Source organism: Cherax quadricarinatus, chromosome 55, assembly GCF_038502225.1.
Source record: "Cherax quadricarinatus isolate ZL_2023a chromosome 55, ASM3850222v1, whole genome shotgun sequence".
Taxonomy (NCBI): domain Eukaryota; kingdom Metazoa; phylum Arthropoda; class Malacostraca; order Decapoda; family Parastacidae; genus Cherax; species Cherax quadricarinatus.
Window position 1 is genome coordinate 13268222 of NC_091346.1, and position 12333 is coordinate 13280554.

The 12333-nt window shown below is 38.9% G+C and overlaps 1 protein-coding gene across 1 annotated transcript in view; it reads left to right on the forward strand.

Moving 5' to 3' along the window:
- Positions 1-12333, forward strand: part of LOC128699029 (7SK snRNA methylphosphate capping enzyme) — a gene marked incomplete at its 5' end in the record, with an annotated part of 106885 nt that overhangs the window by 20982 nt on the left and 73570 nt on the right. Inside the window, 1 exon segment of the mRNA XM_070096832.1 lies at positions 3923-4094. Coding sequence (XP_069952933.1) covers positions 3923-4094 — 172 coding nt within the window.

Genomic DNA, 12333 nt, shown 5'->3' on the forward strand with positions numbered 1-12333 from the left:
CCCTCCTCTGAAGCAGTTTCCTCAGGTGTGGCCTCTTGCTGTTGAAGATGATCTAGCAGCTCATCAGCGGTTAGTTTTTCATTGTCCTCCTCCACCAACTCTTCCACATCCTCCCCACTAACCTCCAACCCCAAGGACTTCCCCAATGCCACAATGGATTCCTCAACTGGCATGGGATTCTCAGGGTTAGCCTCAAACCCTTCAAAATCCCTTTTGTCTACACATTCTGGCCACAGCTTTTTCCAAGCAGAGTTCAAGGTCCTCTTAGTCACTCCCTCCCAAGCCTTACCTATAATGTTTACACAATTGAGGATGCTAAAGTGATCTCTCCAAAACTCTCTTAGAGTCAGTTGAGTTTCTGAGGTCACTACAAAGCACCTTTCAAACAGAGCTTTTGTGTACAGTTTCTTGAAGTTTGCAATGACCTGCTGGTCCATGGGCTGCAGGAGAGGAGTGATATTAGGAGGCAAAAACTTCACCTTAATGAAGTTCATGTCCACAGAAAGTCGCTCTGCCAAGTCTGAAGGGTGACCAGGAGCATTGTCTAATACCAGGAGGCACTTAAGATCCAATTTATTTTCCAGGAGGTAATTTTTCACAGTGGGGGCAAATGCATGGTGTAACCAGTCATAGAAAAAGTACCTAGTGACCAATGCCCTTCACAGCACACACAAATTAGCCTTGAAGACATTGTTTTTCCTGAACACTCTGGGAGTTTCAGAGTGATACACCAATAAAGGCTTCACTTTGCAATCACCACTAGCGTTAGCCCAGAATAAAAGCCTGTCTTTCATAGGCTTATGTCCTGGGAGTGCCTTTTCCTCCTGAGTAATGTAGGTCCTGCTTGGCATTTTCTTCCAAAACAGGCCTGTTTCATCACAATTAAACACTTGTTCAGGTTTCAGTCCTTCACTGTCTATGTACTCCTTGAATTCCTGCACATATTTTTCAGCCGCTTTGTAGTCCGAACTGGCAGCCTCACCATACCTCATCACACTATGTATGCCACTATGATTCTTAAATCTCTCAAACCAACCTTTGTTGGCCTTAAATTCACTCACATCACCACTAGTTGCTGGCATTTTTTTAATTAAATCGTCATGCAACTTCCTAGCCTTTTCACATATGATCGCTTGAGAGATGCTATCTCCTGCTATATGTTTTTCATTTATCCACACCGATAACAGTCTCTCAACATCTTCTATCACTTGCGATCTCAGTTTCGAAAACATAGTTGCACCTTTGGCAAGAACAGCTTCCTTGATTGCCATTTTCTTGCCCACAATAGTAGCAATGGTTGATTGGGGTTTTGTGTACAACCTGGCCAGCTCGGAGACACGCACTCCACTTTCATACTTAGCAATGATCTCTTTCTTCGTATCCATAGTAATTCTCACCCTTTTTGCTGTAGGATTGGTACTAGAAGCTTTCTTGGGGCCCATGGTGACTTATTTTCAGGTGCAATCACTACAAATGCTGTGATAATATGAAATGTTCTGGTTGTATGTTTGGATGGGACTGCAGTGGCTGGCTGGCTTGTAAACACTGGCACCCATGGGACAAGTGAGGCGCGCTCAGGCCACAAGTGGACACGTCTCAAACGGAACGAATAGCGTTAGTCGGGTTTTTTAGCGCTAGTCGAGGCAAAATTTTTGCGTTAAAATGTATCGCTAGTCGGATTTAACGTTAGACGATGCCAACGTTGGTCGAGGGTCCACGTACAAATATTTTAAGGTAAATAATGAGTGTACTGTATATGCATTTTATCACTCCAGGGCACTTGAAGCATCATAGTATATTGTGTGGCTGGGGTGGCCACGAGGGCTACCACACCTGACTTCTTACAGTAAATACTACTCACCTTTTCCCCTACACTAACCCCTTGACTGTTGCAACCCCAAATCCTGAGGTGTCTCCTCGTGTCGCAAAATTTCCGAAAAAAAAAATTATTTTTTCTTATGAAATGATATAGAATCTTTTCCCAATTGTAATAACACCAAGAGAACAAAATTTGATGAAAACTGATGGAATTACACTCTCGCGGAATTAGCAACCGTGGCGATATTTACGAATTGGCGATTTTGCTCGCTTTGAGCCGTATTTTTGGCTAATTCCATTGTTCCAGTCTACCAAACTTATAGCTATTTCTTTAGAACTCCATTTTTTCTATTGATTGAGTACAAGAATATGCCCATTTACCGATTTCAGCTACCCAATAACGTGGTCAGAAATTTGCAATTTGGCCAATTTCATGAAAATTAAAAAATATAACAATTTAAAAATAGGGTCCAGAATGAACAATGCAGACATTCCTGGCTCTAAAATAACATTTTCTTTGTTCATCAGTCATGTCTCCAGGCCCCTCTGATATTACTCTTGCTTTCTATTTTGAACTTTCATTCAAAAAAAAAATAGAAGATTTACTGTTATGCAGACTACTGCAATATTGTAATAATTGTATAAATAATGTCAACCCATTCATGACTGCATATTAGAATGGCTACTTGAACATTTATTGGAAAATTACATCATTTGTTTACTTTTGAACATCGGCAAAAATCAAACATTTCCCCTACTTTGAGCTCCATTTCCAGGTTCTTTTCATAGTAAAACCAATCAAAATCACCTGTTTCTATAATATGTTTTCAATTCTATCAAATGAGACCACAAAACCGAGAATACAACCATAAATACTATAGGAAAATAGACCATAAAGTCGGCATTTTTATTAACAAAAAACGATCAGTTTTTTTTTTTTCTCATTTTGCACTGTGTGCTGCAGGATTTTTTTTTATATGGTGCACACTGACCACACAGACCCATTCTCTCACATGTGGGCCTACCAGCTTTTGCCTGCTTGATTTGAAGCCACTAGAATTTATGAGTACATATAAGTCAAAGCATTAAGACTACAAATATTTCGAGGTAAATAATGAGTGTACTGTGTATGTATTTTACTTTTTATTGTTTTTTAATACATAGTTCTACTGCTAACTTAATATATGTTAGTGTAAACTTGTTATCTGGCATTTATATGCATTTATAAGTGGAAAAAATGGCATTCTGCATTCCGGCGATGTCTGCTTTCCAGCAGTAACCTGGAACCTAACCTGCTGCATGAGTGGGGCTCTACTGTACATAGATGGATAAACCAGGAATGCAGTTATTTTCTCATATTTTTTCCCCATTGCTGTTTCATTAGCCCTTGTAAGTTTTATTTAGGTTTAACTAAAAGTCTAGGCTGTGAAAGGTGGGATATCAGCTTGGAGCTAAGGAGTATAGAAGTAATGAATACAGTGTATTCAGATACTTAGGAACTGACATATAGGCAGATGGGTCTAAGAAAGATAAGGTGAACCACAGAATAAGTGTAGGAGAAAGAAAGTAGGTGATGTGTTAAGGTATCTGTGAGTAAAGAGAAGTTTACCAGAATACAGTGATACCAATACTTTTATGTAGGTGTAAGATGTGGGTTTTAAAGTAGGACTCAAAATTTGTGAAATGATCAATTCATAAATTCCACTGAGATTGCTAGTTTTGCATCTGTGTAATTCCTTAAGTTTTCCATCAAATTTTGTACTTTTGGTGTCATTGCCTTCAGAAGAGATTCTTTATCATTTCAGAAGAAAGAATAATTAAAAAAAAAGGGAAACTGGAAACAATATTAATTTTAGGGGCCTAGACAGTGAAAGGGTCAAATGATACTGTTTCCTCTCATTTTAAGATAGAGATGAATGCACTTGAAGATACATATTGATACATGTTTCAGTTCACAGGTTAGCAGATGTTAGAATTTTCCTCACCAACTTTGTGTTGGTTCTGTTGAGATACAATTGTATAGCTCTACTTTTTATATACCATACTTGTACTGAATTTAAATTTGCTCTTCCACTCAAATAAACAACATAATGTTCTTTTACAGATTAGGCAGTGTAGAAGTAACTGGTTCTGCAGTGTCCAAACGTTCTGGTGCTGTACGAGTTATTATCCCACCAAATATTAATGATCCATTGAACCTGGATGTATCATCAGATAATGAGGACTCTCTTACAGATGCATTACAAAAGCAACTTCGTCGCAGGAGAAGAAATAGGGTAAGAAGCCATTTTTTTTTTTAACTCAGCGGTTGTTTCCTGCCAGGGCAGGATAACTCAAAAAAGAAAACGCAATCACCATCATTTATTCAATTTGTCTTTCCAGAAGTGTGCTTACATCATAATCAGAGTACCCCTCTGACTGTAACCCCTATCCCTGCTTCCAAGTGCAGGCACTGCCTTTCTCACCTCCAGGACTCAAGTCCGGCTAACTGGTTTCCCTGAATCCCTTCATAAGTTACCTTGCTCACACTCCAACAGTATGTCCATTAAAGACCACTTGTCAAACTGTATTCACAGTGTAATTTTGTGATAACCATTTATTATTCAGTTTATTAAAATTTTAAGGAATAATGAACAAAAATTAGTATATTCTGTCAAGCAGCCTACTTTTCCCACTTATTATGAGTGATGTTAACAGTAGCTAAATTATGTAGAAAATAAAATTCCAAATCAGATTTTTAAAATTCATTGCATGGAAATTTAAAATTAAGTTTAGAAGTCACACATAATATTTTTGTAAATCCCATATTACACATATTTCCATCGAATCCTGAGCTAACACTTGTTTAAAAAAATATAATTTTATTGCATCATCTGTTTTCCACCAAAGCAGGGTGACCCAAAGAAGGAAGCACATTTATCAGTCGGTTGTTGTCTTGCTGGAAGCATCTGGATATCACAATTCAAATAACTCTTTGGACTATAACATCCCCATCTATCCTTCGCAGTGCAAATACTGCACTTTCCATATCCAGGACTCAAGTTTGACTGATCAGTTTCCTTGAATCCCTACATAAATGTTACCTTGCTCACACTCTGACAATGGGTCAACACCTTTTGTTTCACATACTTCCCACTAGAGTGAGTTGGTCTAGGCTAATTTCTAAAATTTCACTGGATGTCAGGCACCGAGGTAGGCCCATGCGGCTCTAGCCTGCTCTCTACGCCAACCTGACCTCCCTCAACACTTCCTCTCCTAAGTCTGGCTCTGGCAACTTTGTAATCTGTCTGCCTGTGCAATCCATATTCTCCGAATAATATGGTGCTAGTCTATCTACATTTGTCCCAACAACAGTACAGTGGACCCCCGGTATTCGATGGCATTGGTATTCGATAAATCCGGTATTCGATGCATTTTAATGCAAAAATTTTGCCTCAGTATCCGATTGAAAACCCGGTATTCGATACGATTCGTACAAGACGTGTCCACGTGTGGCCTGAACTGCCCCGTGTGTGCCATTGTTTACAAGCCAGCCAGTGTGCGTGCATCTAAGGATACATTCGGTACATTCCATATTATCACTATTTTTGGTGCTTGTTTCTGAAAAATAAGTCACCATGGGCCCCAAGAAAGCTTCTAGTGCTAACCCTGTGGTAAAAAGGATGAGAATTAGTATGGAAATTAAGAAAGATTTTGAAGGGTTTGGGGCTAACCCTGAGAAGCCTATGCAAGTTGTGGAATCCATTGTGCCTACTTCAAAAATTAAGAAAATGTGTGCACAGTGGGTTGAAGTGCAAACCTTTATGGATGAAAATCACCCTAACACAGCTATTGCAAGCCGTGCTGGTGACTATTACAATGACAATGTTGTAGCCCATTTTAGACAAATTGTAAAGGAACGGGAGGTACAGAGCTGTATGGACAGATTTGTTGTGCAACAGAGGTCCAGTGACTCTCAAGCTGGTCCTAGTGGCATTAAAGAAGAAGGGAAGTAACCCTGATCCATCGGGAGGCCTGGTCATGGACCGGGCCCCGGGGGCGTTGATCCCCGGAATAACCTCCAGGTAACCTCCAGGTAGCCTCAAGCCCTAATGGAAGGGGATTCCCCTTCTAAACACTAACACCATCCACACTCTCCCGTCCTCCCATCAATCATCACCAGATCTTCGTTAAAGGCAAGTGTCAATTATTCTATTGTTATTATTCTATTGGTATTGTGGTTATTGTAATTCTTTTGCATTAAACTTAATATTTCATGTGGTAAAACATTTTTTTTTTCATACTTTTGGGTATCTTGCACGGATTAATTTGATTTCCATTATTTCTTATGGGGAAAATTGATTCGCTTTTCGATATTTTCGGTATTCGATGAGCTCTCAGGAACGGATTAATATCGAATACCGGGGATCCACTATATGTCAAACCCCAAAGCATGTGTGTCTCCACTAATTCCTATTGAACATACATATGCCTTCTAGATGCTCGACTCCATACTCAAAACCACTTTCACCCTCTCCCTCCAACCCTTCCTGGGGTTTGTTAATTCTTTCTTTCAACATATCGGCCATATCCCACCGAGGCGGGGTGCCCCAAAAGGAAAAATGAAAGTTTCTCCTTTTACATTTAGTAATATATACAGAAGGGGTTACTAGCCCCTTGCTCCCGGCATTTTATTCGCCTCTTACAACACACATGGCTTACGGAGGAAGAATTCTGTTCCACTTCCCCATGGAGGTAAGAGGAAATAAACAAGAACAAAAACTAGAAATAAAATAGAAGAAAATCCAAAGGGGTGTGTGTATATATATGCTTGTACATGTATGTGTAGTGTGACCTAAGTGTAAGTAGAAGTAGCAAGACATACCTGAAATCTTGCATGTGTATGACACAGAAAAAAAAAAGACACCAGCAAATGTTCACAAATGTGCTGATATTATTTATACAATTATTACAATATTGCATGACAGTAAATCTTTTAGTTTTTGGTTTGATAAAAATTCATTATGTGAATTAAAAATCAAAATGGAATTCATTTGTAAAGCCTAGAAATGTAACTAATGAACAGAAAAAATGTTAGTTTAGTGCCAGGAATGCCTGCATTGTTTATTCTGGACCCTATTTTGAAACTGGAATATTTTGAACTTTGCATTAAATTGGCCAAATTACCAATTTCCAATCACTTTATTTTGTAGTTGAAACAGTTGACTTGGGAATTTCTTGTGCTCAATTGATAGAATAGAAGTAATACTAGTGAAATAGCTAAGAATTTGGTTGACTGGATTAATGTAATTGACCTAAAATGGGAGTCAAAGCCGGCAAAATCGCCGATGCGTAAATATCGCTGACACATCAAAATTCGCGACAGCATAATTTCGTAAATTTTCCAGCAAATTTCATACTTTTTGTTTTATTACCTTCAGAAAAAGATTCTCTACCATTTCATACCTGGAGTTTACCTGGAGAGAGTTTTGGGGGTCAACGCCCCCGCGGCCCGGTCTGTGACCAGGCCTCCTGGTGGATCAGCCCCTGATCAACCAGGCTGTTGCTGCTGGCTGCACGCAAACCAACGTACGAGCCACAGCCCGGCTGATCAGGAACTGACTTTAGGTGCTTGTCCAGTGCCAGCTTGAAGACTGCCAGGGGTCTGTTGGTAATCCCCCTTATGTGTGCTGGGAGGCAGTTGAACAGTCTCGGGCCCCTGACACTTATTGTATGGTCTCTTAACGTGCTAGTGACACCCCTGCTTTTCATTGGGGGGATGGTGCATCGTCTGCCAAGTCTTTTGCTTTCGTAGTGAGTGATTTTCGTGTGCAAGTTCGGTACTAGTCCCTCTAGGATTTTCCAGGTGTATATAATCATGTATCTCTCCCTCCTGCGTTTCAGGGAATACAGGTTTAGAAACCTCAAGCGCTCCCAGTAATTGAGGTGTTTTATCTCCGTTATGCGCGCCGTGAAAGTTCTCTGTACATTTTCTAGGTCAGCAATTTCACCTGCCTTGAAAGGTGCTGTTAGAGTGCAGCAATATTCCAGCCTAGATAGAACAAGTGACCTGAAGAGTGTCATCATGGGCTTGGCCTCCCTAGTTTTGAAGGTTCTCATTATCCATCCTGTCATTTTTCTAGTAGATGCGATTGATACAATGTTATGGTCCTTGAAGGTGAGATCCTCCGACATAATCACTCCCAGGTCTTTGACGTTGGTGTTTCGCTCTATTTTGTGGCCAGAATTTGTTTTGTACTCTGATGAAGATTTAATTTCCTCATGTTTACCATATCTGAGTAATTGAAATTTCTCATTGTTGAACTTCATATTGTTTTCTGCAGCCCACTGAAAGATTTGGTTGATGTCCGCCTGGAGCCTTGCAGTGTCTGCAATGGAAGACACTGTCATGCAGATTCGGGTGTCATCTGCAAAGGAAGACACGGTGCTGTGGCTGACATCCTTGTCTATGTCGGATATGAGCATGAGGAACAAGATGGGAGCTAGTACTGTGCCTTGTGGAACAGAGCTTTTCACCGTAGCTGCCTCGGACTTTACTCTGTTGACGACTACTCTTTGTGTTCTGTTAGTGAGGAAATTATAGATCCATCGACCGACTTTTCCTGTTATTCTTTTAGCACGCATTTTGTGCGCTATTACGCCATGGTCACACTTGTCGAAGGCTTTTGCAAAGTCTGTATATATTACATCTGCATTCTTTTTGTCTTCTAGTGCATTTAGGACCTTGTCGTAGTGATCCAATAGTTGAGACAGACAGGAGCGACCTGTTCTAAACCCATGTTGCCCTGGGTTGTGTAACTGATGGGTTTCTAGATGGGTGGTGATCTTGCTTCTTAGGACCCTTTCAAAGATGTTAGTGCTATTGGTCTGTAGTTCTTTGCTATTGCTTTACTGCCCCCTTTGTGGAGTGGGGCTATGTCTGTTGTTTTTAGTAACTGAGGGACGACCCCCGTGTCCATGCTCCCTCTCCATAGGATGGAAAAGGCTCGTGATAGGGGCTTCTTGCAGTTCTTGATGAACACAGAGTTCCATGAGTCTGGCCCTGGGGCAGAGTGCATGGGCATGTCATTTATCGCCTGTTCGAAGTCATTTGGCGTCAGGATAACATCGGATAGGCTTGTGTTAATCAAATTTTGTGGCTCTCTCATAAAAAATTCATTTTGATCTTCGACTCTCAGTCTGGTTAGCGGCTTGCTAAAAACTGAGTCATATTGGGACTTGAGTAGCTCACTCATTTCCTTGCTGTCATCTGTGTAGGACCCATCTTGTTTAAGTAGGGGCCCAATACTGGACGTTGTTCTCGATTTTGATTTGGCATAGGAGAAGAAATACTTTGGGTTTCTTTCGATTTCATTTATGGCTTTTAGTTCTTCCCGCGATTCCTGACTCCTAAAGGATTCTTTTAGCTTAAGTTCGATGCTTGCTATTTCTCTGACCAGTGTCTCCCTACGCATTTCAGATATATTGACCTCTTTTAGCCGCTCTGTTATTCTTTTCCATCGCCTGTAAAGGGAGCGCGTGTCTCTTTCTATTTTACATCTACTCCTCCTTTTTCTTAGAGGAATAAGCCTTGTGCATACATCGAGTGCCACCGAGTTAATCTGTTCTAGGCATAAGTTGGGGTCTGTGTTGCTTAGTGTATCTTCCCAGCTTATATCGGTTAGGACTTGGTTTACTTGGTCCCACTTTATGTTTTTGTTATTGAAGTTGAATTTGGTGAATGCTCCCTCGTGACTAGTCTCATTTTGTCGGTCTGGGGCTCCACGCATACATGTCTGAACCTCAATTATGTTGTGATCTGAGTATATTGTTTTTTATATGGTGACATTTCTTATCAGATCATCATTGTTAGTGAAGATGAGGTCTAGTGTATTCTCCAGTCTAGTAGGCTCTATTATTTGCTGGTTTAAATTGAATTTTGTGCAGAGATTTAAAAGCTCGTGTGAGTGTGAGTTTTCATCAGAGCTGCCTCCTGGTGTTATTACTGCAACAATATTATTTGCTATATTCCTCCATTTTAGGTGCCTTAAGTTGAAATCCCCCAGGAGCAAGATGTTGGGTGCAGGAGCTGGAAGATTTTCCAGACAGTGGTCAATTTTTAACAGCTGTTCCTGGAATTGCTGGGATGTTGCATCATAAGATAAAATAACAAAATTATTTTTTTAAAATTCTTGGACCCTGGTGTGCTCTTTGAAATTTGGCCTCTGGACCCTGAAAGGGTTAAAAATATATGGGACTACTTAGTACCTTGTGGGATCACCAGTTCAAATGAGCGCCAGCTAGAGCAAACAGCACGGCAAACACCTGGGATTCACTGATTTCATGTAGTATTACCTCTCTCATTTTAAGAGGAAAGTAATGTTGGCCCAGAGTTTAGTGGCTTTGAGGTGGATGTGGCCATAAGTGGTCGAGGAAACATCAAAAAACCTCAATAATAACCCATGTGCAACATTCGTGCAACACCCTTTCAGAATGTCTTATAACCTATGCCCTAAGTAAAGAGAAACAATTCTGGAACGTAATATTTGTTCAGCAGGCTGATTGGCTGGCTGGCCACCTGGCTGGTCAGCTGTGTGGCTGGCCGGCTGCTGGCGGCCTGGCTCCATTTGTTTGTCTGTGTCTATGTCTATCTCTGTCTGTCTCTGTCTATCTCTTTCAATCTGTCTCTATCTCTGTCTCACAGGTACACATAAATACAAGTATACATAGTGTAAATTACCTAGGATAACCCAAAAAATCCAGACAAAGTGCTAAACTCTCCTTGAAGATATGAGTAAACGTGATGACGCAGTTTTGTGGCTCTCTCTGAGACAGAAAGCTAGACAGATAGACAGGGAGCTTGACAGACAAATAAACAGACAGACATGTTTGTGTACCAGCGAAAACAAAGCGAGGGCTGATGCTCATCAAATGTCACTTCTAATCTTTTCTTATCAAGTTTTATCACTACACCCTGCATATGCTCATCAAATGTCAGCTCTTATCAAATGTTATCTCATCTTATCACGTCACTGTCAGTGGTGGACTTGTTTTTCATGCTACAAGGGAACTTATTATTACATATTATTATTATTATTATTATTATTATTATTATTATTATTATTATTATTATTATTATTATTATTATTATTATTATTATTCTTTCTTCTTTCATCTTCATTCTTCTTCCTTCTTCTTCTTCCTCCTTCTTTCTTCTTCCTTCTTCTTTCTTCTTCTTTCTTCTTCTTTCTCCTTTCTTCTTTCTTCTTCTTCCTTCTTCTTTCTTCTTCTTTCTTCTTCTTTCTTCTTCTTTCTTTTTCTTCTTTTTCTTCTTTCTTTTTCTTCTTTCTTTTTCTTCTTTCTTTTTCTTCTTTCTTTTTCTTCTTTCTTTCTCTTCTTTCTTTTTCTTCTTTCTTTTTCTTCTTTCTTTTTCTTCTTTCTTTTTCTTCTTTCTTTTTCTTCTTTCTTTTTCTTCTTTCTTTTTCTTCTTTCTTTTTCTTCTTTCTTTTTCTTCTTTCTTTCTCTTCTTTCTTTCTCTTCTTTCTTTTTCTTCTTTCTTTTTCTTCTTTCTTTTTCTTCTTTCTTTTTCTTCTTTCTTTTTCTTCTTTCTATTTCTTCTTTCTATTTCTTCTTTCTTTTTCTTTCTTTTTCTTCTTTCTTTTTCTTCTTTCTTTTTCTTCTTTCTTTTTCTTCTTTCTTTTTCTTCTTTCTTCTTCTTTCTTCTTCTTTCTTCTTCTTCTTTCTTCTTCTTCTTTCTTCTTCTTCTTTCTTCTTTCTTCTTCTTTCTTCTTCTTCTTTCTTCTCTTCTTTCTTCTTCTCTTCTTTCTTCTTCTTTTCTACTTTTTCTTTCTCTTCTTTCTTCTTTTCTTTCTTCTTCTTCCTTCTTCTTCTTTCTTCTTCTCTTCTTTCTTCTTTCTTCTTCTCTTCTTCCTTCTTCTTTCCTCTCTTCTTTCTTCTCTTCTTTCTTCTTCTTTCTTTTCTTCTTCTTTCTTCTTCTCCTCTTTCTTCTTCTCTTCTTTCTTCTTCTCTTCTTTCTTCTTCTCTTCTTTCTTCTTCTCTTCTTTCTTCTTCTTTCTTCTTCTTTCTTCTTCTTTCTTCTTCTTTCCTCTCTTCTTTCTTCTTCTTTCTTCTCTTCTTTATTCTTCTTTCTTCTTCTTCTTTCTTCTTCTCTTCTTTCTTCTTCTTTCTTCTTTTTTCTTCTTTTTTTTTCTTTCTTCTTCTTCTTCTCTCTTCTTCTTTCTTCTTCTTTCTTCTTCTCTTCTTTCTTCTTCTTCTCTTCTTCTTTCTTCTTCTTCTCTTCTTCTTTCTTCTTCTTTCTTCTCTTCTTTCTTCTCTTCTTTCTTCTTTTCTTTCTTTTCTTTCTTCTTTCTTCTTCTTCTTCTTCTTCTTCTTCTTCTTCTTCTTCTTCTTCTTCTTCTTCTTCTTCTTCTTCTTCTTCTTCTTCTTCTTCTTATTATTATTATTATTATTATTATTATTATTATTATTATATACTTCCACATATCCAAAACATTGCTGGGACCTATAAATACTTTG